At 40.0% G+C, this 18,530-nt stretch overlaps 3 protein-coding genes and 1 long non-coding RNA gene across 10 annotated transcripts; 3 read left to right on the forward strand and 1 right to left on the reverse strand.

The window, feature by feature from the left end:
* The first annotated feature begins 11 nt into the window (after positions 1–11).
* On the forward strand, positions 12–3,841 carry LOC143897020 (uncharacterized). Its single transcript, XR_013256821.1, has 2 exons — positions 12–770; positions 1,168–3,841. It is a non-coding gene; the product is annotated as an uncharacterized LOC143897020 (long non-coding RNA).
* Positions 3,842–4,962: 1,121 nt separating this feature from the next.
* LOC143897012 (uncharacterized) lies at positions 4,963–7,917 on the reverse strand. 2 transcript variants are annotated; one of them, XM_077405285.1, is made up of 6 exons: positions 7,778–7,917; positions 6,935–7,225; positions 6,727–6,835; positions 6,236–6,583; positions 5,835–6,156; positions 4,963–5,750 (listed from the first exon to the last, which is right to left on the reverse strand). In XM_077405285.1, exons 2-6 carry the CDS (start codon positions 7,201–7,203, stop codon positions 5,224–5,226), a joined length of 1,575 nt encoding a protein of 524 aa, XP_077261411.1. In that variant the 5' UTR covers positions 7,204–7,225; positions 7,778–7,917; the 3' UTR covers positions 4,963–5,223. The 2 variants fall into 2 exon arrangements, with proteins under 2 accessions (XP_077261411.1, XP_077261410.1); XM_077405284.1 differs by lacking the exon at positions 7,778–7,917 and adding an exon at positions 7,317–7,663.
* A 48-nt stretch (positions 7,918–7,965) lies between these two features.
* LOC143897017 (P2R1A-PPP2R2A-interacting phosphatase regulator 1) lies at positions 7,966–13,858 on the forward strand. The gene is made up of 5 exons (XM_077405304.1): positions 7,966–9,628; positions 10,488–10,548; positions 10,860–11,251; positions 11,409–11,552; positions 11,729–13,858. The coding sequence occupies exons 1-5, from the start codon at positions 9,519–9,521 to the stop codon at positions 11,955–11,957; spliced, it is 936 nt and encodes a 311-aa protein (XP_077261430.1). The 5' UTR covers positions 7,966–9,518; the 3' UTR covers positions 11,958–13,858.
* A 929-nt stretch (positions 13,859–14,787) lies between these two features.
* Positions 14,788–18,520, forward strand: Def8 (differentially expressed in FDCP 8 homolog). Of its 6 annotated transcripts, none has more exons than XM_077405290.1 (8): positions 14,788–15,001; positions 15,508–15,720; positions 15,792–16,086; positions 16,217–16,387; positions 16,573–16,626; positions 16,943–17,196; positions 17,266–17,501; positions 17,906–18,520. In XM_077405290.1, the coding sequence occupies exons 2-8, from the start codon at positions 15,508–15,510 to the stop codon at positions 18,129–18,131; spliced, it is 1,449 nt and encodes a 482-aa protein (XP_077261416.1). In that variant the 5' UTR covers positions 14,788–15,001; the 3' UTR covers positions 18,132–18,520. The 6 variants fall into 6 exon arrangements, with proteins under 6 accessions (XP_077261416.1, XP_077261414.1, XP_077261412.1 ...); XM_077405288.1 differs by lacking the exon at positions 14,788–15,001 and adding an exon at positions 15,225–15,355 and having other exon boundaries at positions 15,804–16,086; XM_077405286.1 differs by lacking the exon at positions 14,788–15,001 and adding an exon at positions 15,230–15,355.
* The last annotated feature ends 10 nt before the right edge of the window (positions 18,521–18,530 follow it).

The following is an 18,530-nucleotide window of genomic DNA, read 5'->3' on the forward strand; positions in this document are numbered from 1 at the left end:
CTCCTACAATATTTTAATTTTTTTATACAAAAAATATTTTATAAGTTAAAAATTATTTTATACGATACATTTAGTATTTTCTTTTATTATATCAAATTAAAAAAAAAATTAGGGAGAGCGAAAGTACGAGTCACTTAAGAAAAACAAAATAAAATAAATATTCATGCTTTTTCACTAAGAAAGGGTTGACTATACTCAAAATAAATTTCTTTTAAATATTTTTAAATAAAAGACCCACATGATCCATTAGTCACCATAAACCTGCTTTCTGAGTACACAAGTAGTAACCAAAGTTTATGATATACTTTTAAGGTGTTTAAAGAAATTGTTTATAAGAAGGCCGAAAAATCGTCTTACATAGATTCGTACTTTATTTTGAAAAATGTTAACCAACTTATGTCGAATATTTTTGGAAGGGACGCGATGAATGATGAGTCAAAAGATGTTAGATTAATGTCAACATAGACTCATCATTTATCGCCTCCCTTCCAAAAAGATTCGCACCTTACCCAATTTACATACATAACTATATTCACTCACATATAACTCTATTATAATAAAAGGTATTGGAAGACGCCTTGAAGTGGTTAAATCAATGGGAAACAGATACACAAAATGGTATTATTCCAGACGATGAGTTTCTTAGTAAAGAAACCGCGCATGGATTACGAGTAACTATCAAATCTACATTAGATTTATGCAATTATCTAATTGGAAAATATGGTTTTAAGTATTTATTGACTGGCAAAGTAAATCAGGACAACTTAGAGGTTTGTTTTTAAAGTGATGTTATAAAATATAACAGAAATTAAATATAATTTCTACGTATACGAGTATAGCGTGTAGTAATAATCGATGTGTAGTAATATATACAAGTATTTGAAAATAAAACTTAATTTTAACTTAATAGTAAAAATAAGTAAAAACTAATTTTACTTAAAAATGTTCTTCTTTTAACTAATAACAAATTTGGTATATGTATAATAAAATTTGAGGTTTGCAAACAAATATACGTGAAAATAAAATAAAAACATTTAATTTTTTAGCATGGCTGTACTTTGAATCTTACCATTTCTTACATTTTAAAACTTTTTCATAAATTAAAATTTTTGGCCATACTAGTTATATCATTGTAACTATTTAATGAGAGAAATGTTATATTTATAGAAATTTTTTGGCACGATACGAGGAGCAGCTGGGGCCAATGAGCATCCTAGCTGTGCAACATTTTTACTACTGTATAAGTTATTGTCGGTTTACAGTATAATTAGGCCACCAAAATATGGCAACTGCACAGTAAGTGAAAAGATAGTTGAAAACGTTATAAGCGTTTCTGATATTAAGGAGATTTATGGAAAATCCAAGTCAGCATCAGCTGCAGCCATATGTAAATTAAAAACCAAAATTGATGACATTATAAGAAATGAAGATTGGGAGGTTGATGAAGTTATCGAGCACGATTATACCGTATCCCCAGTTCTAGACTGCATTATTTATTATGTTACAGGTTCTTTTTTATATAAATTAATTAGCACAAAAGTAAACGACCTAGTGCTCAGATAGAAACCTATGTTCGGACAAGAGAAGTTTTTAGTTTTCTTTATTGTTATTGATTTATATGGAATTATAAAACAGAACTAGAGTCGTTTCATCTATTTCTGTTGTTTTTAATTAATTAAATCAAACATAAGGATCGAAAAACTGCGCTTGTCCGAACATAGGTTTGTGCTCGAGTATTCTGTCTTTTACGTTACATGCTTCTGCTTGCTTTAATACTTTATGCTTTTTTTTTACTTAATGCTTATTTATAAACCGCTTTCATAAGCACGTTACAAAACAGTAGATAATTTGATTAATTGTCACTAACAATCTCTTTATACTCTGCTTGTAGAATGTATTTTGTAACATTCCCCAGAAAAAAGCAAAGAAAGGTATTAAAATTTAAATCTATTTTATTAATTATTTTTACTTGTTAGTACTTACGGGATAATTTTTTGTAAAAAATGAATTATTTTTAAGCGCAATTTTGTAAATATTTAGGCATATGAACCGCTTGTATACAAAAAAAATGTTTACTATTTCAAAACTAAATATCGATTATTACTATCATATTAACATTATATGTATAATACGCTGAATATTTAAAAAATATTATTTCTACTAATTTTAATGCCAGTTATAATGTGACTACGATTTCATTGTGTGTGAGAGACTTCACGAACAAAGATGGATTTGAATTTATGATCACTTATTGATATTTGTGATGTTACTGGCACCGCTTCTTAAGAAGCTTTGGCAGGCAACGATGGAACTGAAACTACTAAGTGGGAAGTTAATGTCAGTAGATGCAGCTCTTATAAGGGGACGTTAAAAAAAATACGCAACGCTTTTTTTCGATAATTTGTGACCTCTCCCCTTCCCATGTCACACTTTTCAACACCTTTTTACATAACCGAGCTTGGAACGCTTTCCAGCCCCCTCCCCCCTTCAAGGCGTTACGTACTTTTTGAACGACCTCTAATATGTATTTGAAAGTATGGGTACAATAACAAGTTAAGTGTAATGTTATTCCACCTATACGTTCATTTGTATATTGAGATGTAGCATTACATACAACTTCTCGGTAAAAAAATTTTTCATACAAAAACATACATAAATATATATATATAATTATAAATAAAATAGGCCCATACATGTTTTCTTTCTCTTGTACAATCTCTGTTCGTATATACAGGAAAAATGAAAAAAAGAATCTAAAATAATTAAAAAGATTATTTTTGCATCTTATTTTTTATAAATAGTTAAGTTTGAGGAAATAAGGGAAATTTTCCTATATGTATATAACAAAGTTACATTTATATATGATTATACAGGCCTATATATAGGCAAATTTTTCTCGTTTCCTCAAACTTCTCTTTTTTTTTAAATACAATGCGAAAATGATCTTTTTAATTATTTTTAGATTTATCTTTTTATTATTTTGCCTGTATATGCGAATAGAAATTATATAAGAGAAGGAAAACATGTATAGACATATTTTATTTACAATTATACATATATATTTATATATTTTTTTATATGAAAAATTTTTCTTTTCTCAACCATTGAAATGTAAGTTTACTTTTAGTAGAAATCATAGCTTCGAATTTTAAATAAATATTTGTAAATTACATGATTATATACTGCTTTTACAGGCTATCTATGTAAGCAAATATTAAAGAATGAAATTTACAGAACTTGTAAATTTTGTCAAGAAGGTTTAACAAGGTCCGACATATATACATCAGTTTCGCAATTGGTTAACATGAAAACAAGAGGAGGCTTAATTCATGCAAATTTACATTTTTTTAATTTAATCAAATATGTTGAAGAATGTTTCTCTAAACACGCGACTAATTCAAATGTCTTTAATTTAACGGTAGATGAAGTATTAGATAATTATGAGTTCACATTTCCTTGTAAAGATCACGGTTCAGACATCTTGTCTTATGCAATTTTTTATTATATTCGACTAAGAATGCGCCAATTCACTTACCAAGAAAATCAAAAAGTAAAAAAAAAATGTATTATTCAAAGAAAAATGTCGAAACTTAACAACGTTTAATATTTAATATTCTTTATTAATATTATGAAAAAAAACTTGACAGCGAATTAACTATTAGACTTTCAAAATTTGAATAATATACGTACTATTCAAATCTAATATAGTTATCCAATAGTTACTTCGCTCTCAATAGTTTTTTATTAACACGTTCATTTGCAACAATAATGTGTATATCTATAATATAAATGTAAATGTACCTATTATATATACATATATGAATATATTTATAATATTTCATACAGATATTGTTATTTCAAATCCTTCAAAAAATACTAAAAAATTATCTACATAATTGTTTCACATTGCATGCATAATGTTTTAAGTATAATTACATTTTTTTCAACCATTACGAAACTTTTAATCCTTCAAGAATAATTAATGCTTTTAGTGTTATTAATGCTTGGTGTTATTAAATAAAATTTAAATTATACAAATAATTTCCGTAATTTTTACATTATTTATACAATTTGTGTAAATAATAAAACGTCTTCTTGTCATTTAAAACTTTGTAAGAAACAAAACTTTATAAGCAAGTAATTTGAAGCTATATATATATATATACCTATTGTTTTCACATTTACCATACGATCGCAGCGCTCCGCGGCTAGCGGACGATCTGTGAAGCACAGGTCGTTACATTAAGAGGCATACCCCCACCACGGGAGTTTCGCGACCTGTGTATACGACCGTGGTGCCAAGGCAGCTAGCAGTCATAGACGGAGACAGTAAATCGTAAATCGTATGTCTGTCCTTCTCTCCTCGCTCGAAGCTTGCCGAGGCGCCGGGCCGGCCGAGCGCGGCCGAGCGAGGCCGAGCGAGGCCGCAGCATATCCCCACTAACTGGCTAGTTCGGACACGAACCATTAGCACGGACGCAAACCATGTGCGGTTACCGAGCGAAACGACGTAGTTGATACGCACTTTATCAGGGTGCGCGTCGGAAAATGTGACACAGAAAAATTGACGAAAAATGCCGGGATGGCCTCTCTCAGGTTTCTCTCTGTCCACACCATCCGCAGTTCGCAACGCGTACTTGGAAGCGCTTGAAAGTATCGCGGAATGTAACGCGTACAGCTTTGTCCATTTCACAGTTTCGCAATTAAAGTTACGGGACTAGAGCTCACGAAGTGAAAAAAATCATATTTATTTTTAAATAATTAAAACCAAAATCTCTTAATAAATCTCACGCGAAGAACATTTGACAAGCTACCAAAGAGCTGTGCATGAAAATTAGTTGGCGCACAGTAAAAATATTAGTCGTTTCTTTTGCAAGTTACAAGATAGCGAAACTGAGAATTCAACAGAACGTTTCGATCAGTGTTAATTGAGAAAAAGAAAAAATTAATATCGTAACAAAATCATTGATAAAATTGGTATTTCTATACAATTATACATGTTATCCATCGCATATCCAACGAGGAATATCTCTCTCTCTCTTTCTCTCGATTAAAACAAACTTATTTCGTGCTTCCAACAAGAGTTTGTAACATTTCATCATTTCAATAACCGACTAATATCTGTGTATATACAACCGATGTCCGTTATATTCACACGAAAGTGAATTTCGTCAAACAATACAAGACATTATTTACAATCACTTTACAACAGAGTTGGGGAGTTTAGGGCACAAAGATGTAGTGGGATACATCGTTGGTGTCTTCCATGACTTTGGATTGAAGCAGCTTGATCTCGAGTCTCAGCTTCTCCCTCTCCATCTCCTGCTTCTTTATTTCGTTCGAGTAACAATTGATTTGCAGCTTCAGCTTGTCCTTCTTCAGTTTCAGCATCTCAGTCTCGTGATACAGCTTCCCCTTCTCGGCGCGTAACACCGCCAGTTGCTCTCGAAGCAGCTGATGGCTCGTTTCGTCAGACAGTACAGCCTCGGATGTCTCCGCGTCCGGCTTTGTCGAGACCGGCTTGGTTGCCACGTTCGTCTCGCTCTCGGGTCCGCTTTCCGGTTCCGTTTCCATACAAGTACCCTCCTTCACGATCCAAATTCTCGAATCTGTTTCTTGGAAACTACCGGATGACTTTGGTGATCGTTCGAGCATCAAAGGGTCGGTTTGCGAGTTGTGTTTGGGCGAGGTGGACGTTTCCTTCGTGATTTTCTCGATAGTAGTGGTGGTAATCGTTTCTATATCTAGAACTGATGTACGCAGTCTTGTTTCATGATATCTATATGTGCGATAAAAAATTACTAATTATTATATATATATAAAAATTAAGTTACCACGTGGCTTCGGCGATTGGCTGTCGTCTACCGCGTTTGACAAGTGATCGTTACAGTAGCTGTTGAATTCTCTCTCGTCGACAAACACCGACCCGTCGGCGTTGACGATGGACTCGACTATCACCGACGGATCGCCATTCTCCATTACCAGCTCGCCTACTATTTCTCCGTCGGTCGCTATTACGTCGCCTTCGTTATTCGTTCTCAATAATTCGCCCTCGTTCGTATCGATCTCATCGACCACCTCTTCCCGCGTCAGTTGACCGCTGTAAGAATCTTCGCCGTCGTTTCCCTCGCTCGCTTCTAACTCGGTCGACAGTCCCTAAGAATATCCCGAGAAAATTCTTTCGTTATATACTACGGCATTATACACAAAGAAAACGAGTACGAATATGTCTTACGTCTCGACCCCAGGCAGATTCTTGCTCCTTCTTCATTCTTTTTATGGTCTGTGCCATTTCGTCCTCAGATTCGGTATACATTTTTCTACCACCACCCCTGGCCTGCATCTTTTCGATATTACGAATTTTCTCAAACAATTGATACGCTCGTTCCGGTGTGATATCTTTCTTCCGTTTATTAGCTGCCGCTATGTTAAACAAATCTTTGGACCGCAGTACCTTATTGGTGCGCAATCGCACGTACTCTTTCAATCGCTTACGATCAATGTGCAACTGCATGAGATCTTGTACCTCTTGCTTAATTTCGCCGCAGAGCTTTCTCTCCTGAGGAAGTCTCTTAAATAGATCCTATTTCACAAAACACCATTTTTAATCTAGCGTATTATCTAGCGCGTTACGCGTTAAAAATTGTAATTCAGGATATTAAAGTTCTTGACTCGAAAACGAAATAGAAAGTACGCGATACAGCGAAGCAAATTATTAAAACGTACCTCTGAGATTTCATGATTGTGTTCGTTATTGACACTGGTCACTTCCAGCTTTGTACCATCTTTAGACGCCCTGACCATAACGTGAGCGGGACAATTTGTTCGTATGGATCTGTATAATACGCGTAATAACGTAGAAATGAAAAATAGGTCGTATTGAAGCTAGGCAAACGTTAATACGCGTCGTTGGAGGAAACGATCTGAGACTAACTGAGATTGTCTTCTGCCAGCGCCACGTGGGAGAAACTTTTGGCCGCCGTAGATGCACGCATATTTGACGGAATAATACTTCAATCGCTCGCTGATCGGTCGCGCAGTTTTCATATGAGCCCCGCTCACGGTTCTGCTGTCTCGTCTCCAGTAATGCACCAGGGTATGTTTCGAGACTCTGTCCAACTTGTGCTCCAGCTCCTCGTAGCTGTCAAACGTCTCTCCCAGGCGGAAGGACGCGTCGTCGTTGTCCCCAACGCTCGCGTCCATCGTAAAAACAGCGGCTAACAATCTGCGCAACGATCAGAGAGGGAAATTAGCCGGTTGTTGATCCTCAATAGGGATCCGCGACTTTTCTTCCGCCGACGCAAGTGGAATTTTACCGTCGTCATCGTAACGCGCGATCCGCGCCCGCCTCGAGAGAACCCGACGCGGATTTCTTTAAGGAATCTAGCTTAGCCCAGGGAGGTTCGCGATACCAAGGTCAGAACGGAGATCAGCACGACGGACGGGAATCGGCGAGAGACGCGACCGTGACGAAAGTATCGTCGTCGTCGTCGTCGTCGCTCGATCGACCGAGGCTCGACTCGGGCGTCGGCGTCAGCATCGTTCACCGGGAGAAGCCGGGACTCGGACGAGGTCGCGGGCGCGGAGAGGTTACATTATGCCTGGCGTGGCAGAAGCCTGAGAAGCCACACGTCGGGAACCGTGAACACAGACAGACCGAGATCTCTCGGCGGGGAACCGGGCGAGCAGGCGACCGGGTCTGTCGCGCGGGTCGCGCGGCGCGACGCGCGACGGCGATTCGTCGATCGTCGAGAGGGTCGTGGAGAAGGATACGTACCGCGACGATCACGTTGCCGTAGCCATATTTTCGGAGCAGTCGTATAGCGAGACGAGCGGGCATCCGAGATTTTTTCCGAAGGTCGAGGTCTGAGACGAATCCTCCGAAAATGTCAAGAAACGGGGGTCGGGGACGCTTCTTGGATGTCGCGCGAACGTCTTTTGAACCTCCGCGTCGTCGGAGCCTCGCGTTGGCTTGCGACTTGCGTGCGTTCGCGAGCTGAGCAGGGAAGCTTTCGGGACGCGCGCGATGCAAGACGCAATCTGCGAAATCGTCGTTATCGTCCGCCGCATCGCGACAATTAATCTCACGAATTAATTGCGGCGCGATATTACGTCGCCTGGAAACATTTCGGGAAGACGAAATGTAAGGTGTTTGCGCCAAATCCCGGCAAGGTTGCGCGACCAAATTGCGATAAAAGTTTAAAAATGCAATCGCGGTAATTCTTAACGGACTGGATCGCGACGTATGCGCATCGTAGGGCGTAGGGATGAGACAAAAGGAAGAATTGTATCAAGGTTGTGACGATATTATTACAGTTTCGCGGGCTGCGGCCGCAATATTAGCAGAAATACGATGAGTTTTCGTAAGATTCCAACAAGGCTGCGACTAGGCTGACTAGAGAACGTTCATATTACAACAAAGTAGTTACAAAACGGGAGAAAAGGGCGTAAAAAATTTGTTTTGCAAATAATTGTTAAACGCCAACTTCGCGCGAGTGTCTCGCGAGGAAGCTATGCGAATTTCCGGAATTTCTGATCTATAGGCACCCGTAATATCGCGCGAGATAGATCGTCATTTGCATGGAAACGCGCTTCGGGTGCGGTAACGTTTGGGACATTTTCAATAATTTACTATTTAACTAAAACAGCGGTCTTCGGGGCACGTAGAACTTTTCGGAATGGATCATGGATCCCGATCGGAATTGCTTAGCTATTTCCTACATTTCTATTGTGTTTTCCAGAGAAAATGGAACAATTCCGAACCGATTCCCATCGGGGCCGCGGGCCTCCCCGTCGCGTTTTGCGGACGGGAGCCATAGCCAAAGCCAAGGCGAGTGGTCGATAACGTCGCATCGCCGCACGCGCCTTGCGGCTTGCACAAACACAACAGCGTCCGGCCTATGATATCGACGGCAGCGACGGCAGCATCGGCATCGGCAGCAGCAGCAGCATCAAGATTCCGCGAGAGTCGAAGCAAGCCGAAGACTCGCCCGTGCCGCCCCGTGCCCACTGCCCATGTTCGCCTAGCTCGTTCTCGTCTTCTCCGTCTGCGTCTCGTTCAGCTCGACTCAGCTTCGCTCGCGGCTCGCGGCCAGGTTCCAAGAACCCGGATTCTACCTATCGCTCTGTCACCGTGCCTGTTGTAAGCGTTCGCTCGTCCCCTGGGGGTACGGGCGCCGCGCCGCGCCGCGTTAATCGTCTCGAGAGGGGCTCGTCGGCCTGCCGGACGCGCGTGGATTCCTCGTCGGTGCGGGGTGGACACCCCGATGCTCGCGTCGGCCACGGCAGCCGACGGAGACGACGTACGTGCCCGGGATCGTGAACCCCGCGCGAGGAACTCTGCGAGAACTCGCGCGACGAATCCGGGAACGTCGAGGCTCGACGACGGCGGCGACGGGGACGACGTTCTCGGATAATCTCGGACTCCACCTGATCTCCTATGTGCCATCTCCGCGCGGACGCCGCACGATCACCTTTTGGGGAAACACCTGGGACCGCCGCGCGCCGCCCCGACAATCATGGACGTTGATTGTCCGATCGTTAGCCTGAAGCGATCTAGCAGCGCGCCGATGATTAACGAGATCAGCGCGACCATGTCCATTACCACGCCGTCGACATCGTCATCGAGGTACGTCTGCGATGGTTTCCCCCCCCCTTTGTTACATCTCGGAGCACGACCCGTTCGTGACCTGAGTTCGCTCCAGGTCCAACACAACGACGCGACGATCAATTGTGATTTGTATCGAGACCCAGCGAGAAGGTCTGCCGCAGTCGCAGTCCGAGTAATGATTTTTATCGCCGAGGTAGTTACTCGCGGTTCCTAAGAGCGGATAATCTAAGTACCGTCCTCTCCGACTGCTGACGATTTTGTAAAAGTAGCAGCGTTGCACGGAGTGTCGAATACTTTGAAAGATCAGTACTTTTTTTTACATCTTGAGTCTAGTATTGTAAGAAGACTGTCACGTCTCAAATATGTTTGATATTATAAACATTGCTATTATATATACATATACATATGTACATTTTGTATGTACATATGTATTGGAACATTCCACTGGAAGCTTTGAGTTCTATAGAAGTTAGAAGCTATTTTATAAAAAATAAGAATATATAACTAATATTCTTATAATCTTATTTTGAGGACTTTTTTACAAGTAGAAGTATAAGAAAAATTACATCATTGAAATGTATAGGTAATTATTGAAAATAATTTGTAATTGTTTTAAATTGGTAACATGTTGAAAGATACCTGTTCTATTAGCTGTAATTAATAACTTTAATGACGCTCTTTTTATTCACGCCGCAGATATATGATTTGTGTAGTATTTGTTATAAATTAATGAAGATTTGAGAATTCTGAGTTTGCTTTCAAGTTAAACGATTTGTTGAGAGAACCTTTGATAATAAGTTTATTAAAAATGTTTTCTAACAATGTTTGCAACTGTGCAAACTGAACTGTTTCTAAACACTTATTTTTTCACTTGCAGGGATGCTGTGTCCTATAATGTATTTGCTAATTCAGCTCGCCTACGACGCTTTAGTACCAGTGTAAGATCATATGTTACTTGTTTACTCTCTTACTTTTCAATTTTTATCGCTCAACTCGGCAATTATTAAATATCACGTAAGCTTCCTTTGCTACTCCGATAACAGAATCCAAAATGTAACGCTTATTTTTGGTTTTAATAATTAAATAAAAAATTAAATCTATCTTATATAATTGATCAGAAAAAATGTGATTAGTTATATAAAAATAAATGTGATCGGTTAACATTTTATTTCGCAATGTTATAGTTCTCTGACAGATGATTCGACAATCGTGTTGTTTTATCTCTATCCTATTTTTTTTTTACTTTTAGAGCCCTGGTAATGTTCCTAGATTAACACCACGCGTGAGTCAGTTAAGACAGGAGGAATGCGTGGACGTCGCTGGTCGGGAAGCGGCACACGAGAAAGAAATTCATAGTGCCATGCAGATATCGCAATCATGGGAGGACCTCACTTTGGAGGCGGAAGGATTGTCGTTCAAGGATTCGGAGTCTCCCACGCAGCAATTTAACAAAATGGAACGGTCAACAAAGAAGCCGTTGGATCCCTTAAGTTTGAATCTGTCTATCACCGGGTCGCCGCTGTGTTCTTCACCTTCCCCCACGAGATCTGGATTCAATCAAAGACAGTGTTACTCTCCTGGTATTCACATCTGGAAGAATAATCTATCTCCTAGTCCTACGAGAAAAGCGTTTGCCACGAGGTAAAACTTGTTTGGAACACTATAAATTTATTTCGTTCAAAGTTATTACCGAAAAATTGTGTACGGGTATACTTAAAAACAAAAAGATTAGCTATTGTAAGTTGTATAATTTTTTTTTCATGTTTATTATTCTCTGCTAATATTTCATGAATTACAGGCGCAGTTTGAGTCCTATCGCGATAAGGCCAAGCTGTTTAGGGCCGGTCAAAAGAAAATTCGAACTAGACGAGGCTGGAATGGACCACAACTTGCAACCGCCTGCGAAACGCACTTCTGGTTTATTGACGTCAGTTGTATCCAGGTGTGTTTCGTGTATTTTAAACTAAACTTAAACATGACTAGATTACCGGAGTAATAATCTTCTGGGTATAAAATAAATGACAATTATATATGTGTAATATGTGTATTTTTATAATATAATTGTATCTTTGTATGATTTTATAGTATGATTTCTTTAACTCAATAATTTCTCCGCAGATTGGATGCGCTGTCTAGCCCACTTCCAGGAACTATTAGTTCCGTGGGCACGCCCGAATCGTTATCGAGCGCGGATTCGCCTAGTTTCTCCTTCCGGCCGGTGGACAGTCCGTCGCCAGTTCGCGTAGGCCCAAATAGCGATAGCGATTCTCTATCGGACGCGAGCAATCAAAGCAAATCAATGGATCAAGTCCGCGCTGACCAGATCAGTCAGGACGATCGCAGATGAACGCGAGAGATCGCCGGACACGCGAGAGTTTGGAGATTCGACGTGTCACATTGATCCTTCTCGGCATATCGATGTAAGAGAGAAGGTATTTGTGTCTCACACCGAATCCAAAAGTCGCGAGCATATCCTTCTCGTCGGCCTTGTCGTTCGTTGAACAAAGGACAGTCGTGCGATATACGAGAATTGCTTGGAACTTTAGTGCAAGTGCGACATAACGTTTAAAAGAGAGAGGCACCTCTAAATATGCGTCTCCGATACTTTTCGATGTATGGATAAGCGTAGCGCCAACAGTGTTCTCTCCCCTTAATTATCCTAACCACACATATCGGCGGAAGACGCTTTACGAGCTTTCGTAATCGTTCCGTTGGATTTATTCCGGAATGAAGTATTGTACCCTCCGACTGGAATGATTTCTTTCCCGTTTTTCTTTCTTTACGTAGCTATATACAATGATTCTGTATGTATCGATTAACGTATACACGATTAATGCCTTCTTCCCCGCTCTATTTATCCCACCCACTCTATTCAACGATTCTTGTTATCTATTTTTAATGTTTGATAAGTGATGTTTTGGGCATTGGGTAACTCTCTTTCTATCCAGTGACTTCTAACGTGCGTAATTTATAATCGAAATTATTTGTTATATAGACAATCAAGGTTGCGTTTAATCGCGTGAATTCCGTAATGATGTATAGACACGATTTATATAATCGTTCCTTTAATTTTTTTTTCATTATTATATTATTTTCACATCGATATATCGATGGGTCTTGAGTTTTCATCTTAATGAGAAGTTCGCGTTGACGCAATCTAAATCTCTAGGCTCGTATTCTTGGTGTAACAGAGTCAGCGTTAAATAGAAGAGAAGATTCTCAAGTTTTTCCTTAGGAAAATATGTTTAAGGTGACGACGATTGTATAACGCAAGAGTCAAGGCGAGAGTAATGTGTCCGAAAAGCGGGGTAAAAATACTCGAATCTTTTAAACACGCTTTTGAGTCATTTTTAGGGAAACTGTGAGAACATGTCGCGTATCCTCACACTCAAAGATCAAAAGTGTCTCTGATCTTCTATGCGAGGGGGAAAATCCGCAAATATTGCCTGTTTTTCCCCAGCTTTCGACACTGTCGGTTTGCCAGAAAAAAAAAGGAAAAAAAACGTATTTGTGTGGCCGGGTGAAACTCTAGTACCAACGCGTATCGAGCATTAGTAATACATATACGCAAAAATGCCGCTATAAATCATAAGATAACGATCTTGTCCTACGTATAAATAATAATAATAATATATAGACGCGTTTGTTCTAGATTTCTCCGAATAATATCGTACAAATGGCTCTATTTCTCTCTCTGACGCTTTATTTATAAATAATGGCGTTACGTAGACTCCGCCGGATCTTCCCTTTACTTAAACCAAAGCATAAGTATTAAGTTCAAGCTCATCCTACATTTAATAACTCCCATTGTCCTTTCTTCTGCTTTCGTTTTCGTCGGCTTGCGCGAAATCGATCGAGCTCGTCTTTACGTCTCCAACGAAACGCATCTCTCTAAAATCTACGCGACACGTTACGAAATGTGTGATGTTCGGGACAAATGGAGCATTCTGAGCGATCTCGATCGAGCGTTACCTTTGGAATAATATATAGATACATACGTTTTGTATAAATATATATAAATAGAAAAACACACATGTATATTTACATATATCTATATGAAGTATCAGGTTTCAGAAGGGAGAGAGAAAGAGCGAGTAACTCCGATTGTGACGATGCTACGAGAATCTGACTGTGCCAGAAAATATTATTAGTAATATGCGCAGAAAGGATTGTTTATAGATCTTGTATGCGTTTTAGCATGTATCTTTCGAACTTCCGCTCGCCTGTTAATAAACTGATGATAGATCATTGTCATATTTCATTTTGCGCGACGTGCGCGTTGAAGATATCTTTATTTAAATGTCCGCGAGGACGTTGATAAAAATCAACGATGCAAATCGTTCCAGTCGCATTCGCGGAAGATCTTATTAGCACCGTTTCTGGTATCGCGAAGCGCGAATAGATCGTTGCGTAGGCTGCGTATCTTTAACGGGAGATCGACGATCCGCGAAAACGCATGTCGAGTACTGTCTTTTGTACATGCCGAGCATTCTCCATAGATTTTAGCAAATCGGATGTAGCAATTTTCTAGAAAGTGGATCTTTCCGAAACGCGCGTATGCTTCCCAAAGACTGAAACCGATATCGCGCTAGGCGGGTATTGAAAACGAAACCGTTTTTCCCCGTATACGTATTTCAGATTTACGATTATCGATTATATATGCTTTTTGAGAGATAACTTTTCCGCGCGAGGGGAAAAATGAAGGTGCATGCCCGCGTAATTTCAAGAAGAGCCCGACATTCATATCGGCAACGATGATCCCCTTTGATTTTGACTATTCGGGAATCGGTAGAATTTAAAAATTATTCAGACCATCCGCGTGGTGCGCGAACGAGAAGACGTTGGATAATAATACTTGTCAACTACAAAGTGCGCTGTATGTAAATCTTATGCGAAATCTCTCGTGCGTTTTTTTGTAAGGAAAAAGATTTTGTAGAAAAAGAGGAAAACGGAATTTGTTTAAAATAAACAATTTCGATTCGTCGGAATTCTGCAATAGAATTTCACGGATTCTAGCCGGATCGATGATTGATCGAGTCTGTTTTTGTTGCAGGAACAGCGCGAACGGTTTTTGGACAAAAAAATATATAATACATATATATTTCTCTCTTTGTCGCGCGCACGGCGCACGCGTTCTGTCAGGCGACCTGTCAAACTACGCGCGCGGATCAGCTGATTTCAGAGCGCATCCGCACTGACGCGGGACGGGGAAAGGCCAGGGGCCAGGCGAGACTCGGAAAACATCGCGCATAACCTAAACTCTTCGTCGAGATGAGAAAAGGGCTTTTATCCGCGTCTGTCCACCGCTGACGTTGAATCTCGGTGATAATTTGACGTATATTGCGTACATCTGGCTTATGCAGTTTCGTTCAAAGAGCGCGAACGAAAGTGGTGCGTATACTCTTTTCAATTTCCTTTTCGTCACTTCTTTCTCGGTCGTTCCGAAGCTAAGTCGAGACGTTTTTTTGGGGGAAGAGATGCGCGGAAAACGTTGCGAAGACGATGACGCAACGCGATTTAGCGCATTTTCAGTTCTCATCTTCTAGCTTCTCGATAATCGCTCAGCTCCGTTGAGCGATATTTTGAATTGTAATACATATGGCACGTGTCTTCCTCTCAATACGCAAGATCTCGAAACTTTTAAAATTCATCTGAACGTCACTATTGGAGTACTTTAACGTTGATGCAATGTCGCACTCTTTTTTTCTCGTGGGCCGACTGGTTCAAAACTTTTGGTTTAAGCGGGTAAATAGAGGTAGAGGGCGAGTTAAATTATCGCAGAACGCTTATCGTGACCAAATATAAACATTGCGATAGCTCGTGGAGCTTTATTTTCGTAAGGAAATGTGACACACATCTTTATCTAATTCCTTCTCGGTATTTATTATTTTGTGCAGATGATGGTGGACATAAAGAGCAATCCTCCCATCGTTGGAGAGAATGACTCGCGTTACGAGTCGAGGATACGAGCGAACAGTTCTGGCACAGGAACGTCGACACCGTCGTCCTCCTCCGACTACATGACGGGAGAGGCAGATGACAGCTCTGACAGCAAGGGAACCATACCGTTCAGCTTGAAATCGGTGGAGAACGTGCTCTCATTATCCAAGGTATAAAATAACAATGTCTCGTTGCAGACGAATATGCTAGAGGAATCAATCAAAATCACTGTCTTATCTAGGACGCTTCTCAGGAGGATCTTCAAGAAATGGTACGCAAGTGCAAAGCGATGGTGCTGGAGAGCGCCGAGTGCTCGGACGAACGTAAATGGCTCGTTCGACGGCTGATCGAGTTGCGTTTGCGCGTGCAAGAGTTGCGCGAGACCTCGTCGGACGAGAATCTGTTTGAGACACGCGTGATCCTCGGCCATCATTTCGTGCCGCAGAAGTACTACATCACCACATCGAGTCCGGTTTATTGTGACCACTGCAGCGGTGCGATCTGGACGATGCTGCAGTCTTGGTACACGTGCAACGGTAAATGTTACAACAATTTAGCTTTGGACCGATTAACGCATATCGTCACGATTAATTCGCATAAGTTCCAGTCAGTTTAATCGATATTCGTGATCGCCGCTACGTGACGATACGTGTGTTGTTTCTTCAGATTGCAAATTCAGTTGCCACTGGAAGTGTCTGAACACGGTGTGTCGCGTGTGCGTGCACGTGGTCGCCAGTGAAGCCGGTGGGTACACGCATACGAGGGATATCTGTCCGGAGCAAGGCCTTTCGAAGCAGGGCTACCGTTGCGCGGAATGTAAAGTGCGAATAACGTTCAGTAAGTATTTGACAGATTAGATTAAATTACAGGGTGTCTTGTTAATCGTGAGTAGAGTAGATAAAATGGACGGATCGCTCGCTTGTCACGTTCGTTTTGCGTTGGCTCGTTATTCCGTTCTTCGATAACTGCGTGCTAAAATATTCCATAAGATAATGATAATGAATATGTTGTTCTCCTGCAAGCTTTCTCGAAAGGATTATCACTATCTTGCTTCGGCAGTTCTTTTAAGAATTCAGGTATTTTTAACATTGTTATATATTAATAACTATGAAGCGACATGTTATTACCTCAATAAACTTCTTATATCTCTATCTCTATTTATTACGTCAACTTTGTTACGTGTAACTGCATTAGGATACTTTGAGATACTTTGGGGTGTTTTACAATTTACAGAGATTTTTTGTGTCTTCTTAAAAACTTTGGATATAGAATTTATAAGAATTTTCGATTAGATTGACAATATATAGAATATTTATATTTTCCACAAATAGTGTATATCTCTGTTAAATCACGATATTTTTAATTATATACAATTTGATAATCACAAAATAGTTATGCTTCTAGAATCGGCGTGGATAGAGCCTCGACTTTGCGACTACAGCGGTCTATATTACTGTCAAAGATGCCATTGGAACACAGCTATGGTCATTCCAGCGAGAGTGATCAGAAACTGGGATATGGAGCCGCGTCTGGTGTCTCGCGCCGCAGCGCAGCTTCTGATGCTCCTGGAGGATCGTTCCGTATTGCCGCTGGAAGAATTAAATCCGAAACTCTTTACTCTGGTTCCGGATTTATCGCTTGTAAAGGTGACTATCAATAATTGATAATATTATTTAGATAGACGCACACAGAGATGCATAACTATTGAATTTTAGCGGATGCGAGAGGAAATGCAGATGATGAAGAGGTACTTGGTTTTGTGCGTGGAAGCTTGCACTCAAGGATTACCGTGGAAGATTGGATTGCGGACACACATGATCGAGAATTCGGGTAATTATTCCATCAAGGACCTTATCGATCTTCAGAGTGGCATTCTCCTGGACGAGCTTCGTGTCGCGTACGATACGATGCACGCGCACATCACGCAGCAATGCGAGCTCTGCGAGGCAAGGTAAATATTTAAATGGAGAAAACGAGTTTCTCACTCGTTCTCTCAATATTCACTTAAATAACTCACTTTTTATGTCGAATTCCTACATCAAGATCTTATTCATTATCATTGTTTTTTGAACCTCATACATGTACAATTGTGTGTAGAATTTCTTATACATTTTAATGAATGTAATGCTTGGATATCTCAAGACTTCCAACAATTCCAATTAGAGTTAAAACTAATTCCTGTATATTTTTCTGACTTTTATACAGTTTAGTCCTTATATCAAATTTTTTATACGATATATTTATAAATCTCTTTTTGATCATTTTAATTTTTATTATACTTACTGTCTATGGTTCTTCACCAATACCACAGAGGATATTTACTTTTGCTAATAAATTATATATGTGGATTTTTAGGGGACACCTATGCGAGATATGCGGTAACGACGAAGTCATTTATCCATGGGATGCGAGCTCGGTTATCTGTCAGCAATGCTCGGCGGTACATCATCGCGTTTGTTGGGCCAAACGCAATCATTGTTGTCCACGGTGCGCACGTCTGCAAAAACGTCGCGCTTTACAAGGGCAAACGGCGCAGGATGGCGAAGACTGTGATACGGACGATACTGCGAAGGACTCCTAAATGAAAGTGCGAAAGTGCGAAAAGCGAGCACGTGTGGTAAAATATTCATACAACCGTATAACAATTTTTGTACCTGTTATCTTTTTAAGCGGATCCACTCGATTGTAGGCTGTAATTTTTATATATCACTATATATATTAAAGGTTGTAGAGCGTTTCTCTAATTACGAATTTATAATTATATTATTGATTTTTTTTTTGTAACGCGTGGTCTAATCAGTGATTATATAGGTGTGCGAACTTTGTCCCGTAATGTGCAAAATAACACAAGCGTAGATGTCGCGAATGTAAATGACATACTCATTCATTAAACGCTGCGGGTTAACGATTAATTGCGACGTTTTACTTTTACGTTTTAAAGGAATGTTTATTAATAAATCATTTGCCACATTTTACATGT

This window comes from Temnothorax americanus, unplaced genomic scaffold (assembly GCF_048541705.1).
Source record: "Temnothorax americanus isolate GAGA-0224 unplaced genomic scaffold, ASM4854170v1 Scaffold2, whole genome shotgun sequence".
Taxonomy (NCBI): Eukaryota; Metazoa; Arthropoda; class Insecta; order Hymenoptera; family Formicidae; genus Temnothorax; species Temnothorax americanus.